Source organism: Pteropus alecto, unplaced genomic scaffold, assembly GCF_000325575.1.
Source record: "Pteropus alecto unplaced genomic scaffold, ASM32557v1 scaffold398, whole genome shotgun sequence".
Taxonomy (NCBI): domain Eukaryota; kingdom Metazoa; phylum Chordata; class Mammalia; order Chiroptera; family Pteropodidae; genus Pteropus; species Pteropus alecto.
The window spans coordinates 248,495-252,031 of NW_006442497.1; the positions used below are offsets into that span (position 1 = coordinate 248,495).

The 3,537-nt window shown below is 45.7% G+C and overlaps 1 protein-coding gene across 2 annotated transcripts in view; it reads right to left on the minus strand.

Moving 5' to 3' along the window:
* Positions 1 to 783: 783 nt before the first annotated feature.
* The window catches only part of TRPV3 (transient receptor potential cation channel subfamily V member 3), a 29,972-nt gene continuing 27,218 nt past the window's right edge, over positions 784 to 3,537 (minus strand). Inside the window, exons 16-18 of one of the 2 annotated variants that reach the window (XM_006922194.1) lie at positions 2,401 to 2,513; positions 1,208 to 1,287; positions 784 to 927 (exon numbers count right to left, since the gene is read on the minus strand). In XM_006922194.1, coding sequence (XP_006922256.1) covers positions 833 to 927; positions 1,208 to 1,287; positions 2,401 to 2,513 — 288 coding nt within the window. In that variant the 3' untranslated portion in view covers positions 784 to 832. Of the gene's footprint in view, positions 931 to 1,207; positions 1,288 to 2,400; positions 2,514 to 3,537 lie in introns of both variants that reach the window. The other variant, XM_006922193.1, reaches the window with a different exon arrangement.

Below are 3,537 nucleotides of genomic sequence, written 5' to 3' on the forward strand. Positions count from 1 at the left end.
TGGAGTATCTCATATGGCCTTTTGTGTGTGTAAAGAAAAGCTTTTTGTCCTTGCTTCAGCCACCCTGAGGCCAAGTACATAATACTTACATCCAGTCTCAAATCCTAAAATCTACTTCTCAACTTTTAAAATCATGTACTTCATCTTAAGTAAGTTTTTCATTTAAAATTGAAATGTTTTTTTCTCTATTAAAAATAAAACCTGTGTTAATTACACTACTAAAAACGTCTCTCACTTTGAGACAGTTTGAGCCTTGGGGTGCCAAGGAGCACTCATTCCAAGGGTAGTTTCTGTTCCCTGAAGGCTCCGGAAGGGCATTTCCGTAACTCGCTCCCCTCCTCCCTCAGAACTGTGGACTTAGCCCAGTCGCCTGTACATTCTGGGATAGGATCAAGAGTCCCTTAAATTCCGGAGACCCAGTCACATAGAGGAGACAGTGGAACTTGTGGCCTAGGGCTGGAGGCTATCAAAAATATGTTGGCAAGAAGAAGGTTCTCCTCCTCCGGCCCCTGCCCCTTCCCTAACGGCCCTCTCTCAGCTAAGCTGACCTGCAATTGGTGACCAGCAGCTGGACTCCACCCAGGATTTCCAGGCCTCCAGGCTCAGGACTGCTGGCCATAGGTTTACACAAACTCTTTGCCAAGTAACAAAATCCAGGATGTTTCCCACTCAAACTGGCAACTGCCTCTCAGTTTAGCCACCACTCAGCGTCAGGGTGTTTTCCGTTTCTAAGTCGCCAGAGCCAGCTTCCATCAGTCCGCAAAGCCATCACAGCAGGATCCAGCCTGCAGCATCAGACGGCCCATGCTCACACTAGCTCTGGATTCTGCTTCTATACCGAAGTTTCCGGAAATTCATCTAGTTCTTCAAATGCGTTGAGGGTGATTTTGCTGTTGCTCCTGGAAGAATCTTGGATTTTGTTGAAATCTGCTTTTTTAAGAAACAAAACACTATTTTAGAAATAAAGCACTCTACAAGATGTGTTTCCATTCTTGGTACATCATTAGGGTTTTTTCTTTTTTTTTCATCATCTGATTTTTAGAAGTTATTCCAACAAGGGTTATAAAAAGAGCTGGAAGGGACCTGAGAATCAATTTAATTCAACCCTCCCATAGGATGGGGGAAGATCAGGGCCCTCAAACTTCATTTTCCCAAAGTCACATGGTCAGATAGGAGTGGTCATCACACTTTCTGACAGCAGTAGTACCTGTCCGTCTCACAGGACCCGGATCTTCATTGAGGAAGGAGACATGTGTTTTCCATTCAGTCCACTTCACCTCGTTGATCCTACAGGTGTGTGATAATCATTCTCACTATTTCACAACTGCATCTCATTAAATACAAACAGCAGGATATTTGGGGTGTCCTAGACGGTTCCCCTTCTGTCTGTCCCAGGAATCAAGAGCACTCCCGCCCCAGACAGTCGCGTTGGCATTGTTAGGGTTTGAAATCTTCCCAAGTCCCCATTTTCCCAGGCCTTTAAGGATCAGTCTCCTCCCAGTGTATGTGGGTCCCAGAAACTCAGAGAGGTGTAAAGGGGACAACTTCAGACGGCAGCAACGTGCTTGACTGAAGAGGTAGTCCTTGGGGAAAGAGGGAGGGGCAGAGGGGAGGAGGGCCCCAGCTAAGATGTAAGTACATAAGGGTTAAACTCATAGATGGTTAACTAGGGTTAAAGCTGCACTAAAAGGTGGTTAGGCTTCAAACCCCAAAAGAGTGGGCTGTGTCTAGTGCTGGGTTACAGCTGGAGGTGATAGTTTGGCTAAAGTTCACATTCAGAGAACATCTCTAGAGCAAGAGTGTCAGAATTAGAGATTTTGTTAGAATAACGATGACAGTTGGAAATAATGGTTCCTGGGGCAGTGTGGGAATTTCAGTCAGAGAAGTTGGTTTAGGTACAGTTATACTCAATGGAGCTAGTCTGTAGGGTCAGCCAGTCAGGTGGGGGTAGGAAGATGTGGGTTCATAAAAAAGATGGTCATGGCATGTGCAAATACTTTTTAAAAAGCTAAAAGCTTGATATCTGTCAAAAGGAGCTGTCATTTTCATTTGCCAGCAACAAATTGTGCCTTGGGTCCCCTAGTGTCACATAACCTGCATAAGGTAGACAGAAGGACAAATTGTTCCAGGCTGGAAGATCTTTTCTAAACCAGACACTGGAGAGGGAGAGGCTGTTAAAGCCCCGCAAAATGGCAGAGAAGGGACCTACTTCTGGCAGTCCTTTCCTCTCCCTTCCAAAGCTCAGGAAGACTTGTCCCAGAGCCAGCAACCCCGAAAGAGCAAATTCCATCTTTTGAGGAGTCTAGAACAGACCATGGCTAGCATTCTCTAGCATTCCCCGACTCGGCTCTCTTCACCCACCCAAAGACTACTGCCAAAGGGCCCTTCTCCCTCTCTTACCGCAGACACAGCCGGAAATCTTCCTCTGCTACTTTACACAGCTCTCCCATCCGGAATCTGCTCCTCAACCATTCTGGCAACATTTTCTCAAACTCCAAGATTGTCCTGGCTCTCTGGGGACAGAAACAAGCCTAAGCACGTCGCCGAGGGGCCAGCCCAGGAGCACAGCTGCATATGAGAGTGCATGCACCTGCACATACACACACACACATATGCACACACATACACATACACACGCATACAAAATACATACACACACACCACCGAACAGCCCACTCCACCCTCACTGAATGCTTAATACATAGATCCTGAGGGTTCAGCTTCTCCACAGAATTCAAAAATGAAAAACCACAAAGTTTGAAAAAGGTGTTCATATTGCTCTAAACATGACATAAAAAAAATGTTTCTGGAAGTCCAGGTACTTCCTAACTGAACATGTTAGTATCCTGGGATCCTATGGTAAAGGGAAGTTCAGACATCATGTAGTCCCACCTCCATCCCAGGCTTGGAATCCTCTCAGCAGTTTTCCTGGCAATAATTTGGTCAATCTCTCCTATATATAGCCAACGAACCAATTAAGAAAGCTTTAATAATTAGAAATTTCCTTGTGCTAAATCAAAGCTTTTCTCCTTATATTGCCCCATATACCCCAGTTCTGCCCCTGAGGCCACAGAAGGAAGCTGCTCTCTTTCACAAGTAGTTCTGCAGATATCTGAAGAAATGTCACCTTCCTCAATCTTAGTCCCTACACCTTTTCTTGCAAGGCACAGTTTCCAGTCCTCTCCTAAGCCTGGTTACCACCTCTGGACACTCTGTGGGTTAGTGTCCTCAGTATATAAGGCCCACGGTATGTGAGGAGTGTTGAGGCCTAGATGGAGGAGGGCGGAATTGTCACCTCCATTGTGCTATACCATATACTCCTCTTAATGCAACCTAAGGTCACACTTCAACATCCACATATCACACCGTTGACTCTGAACAGAGCATCCCCATGAGTCTGAGTTCCTCTCACACATGCTATTGACCCTATACTCAAGGAACCTAGACTAATGCTTCCTCAAACCTGGCCAAGTACAAGGAACTTATATAGATGCCCAGGCCCCACCCAAGATCCACAGTATTGATGGTTGTCAATAA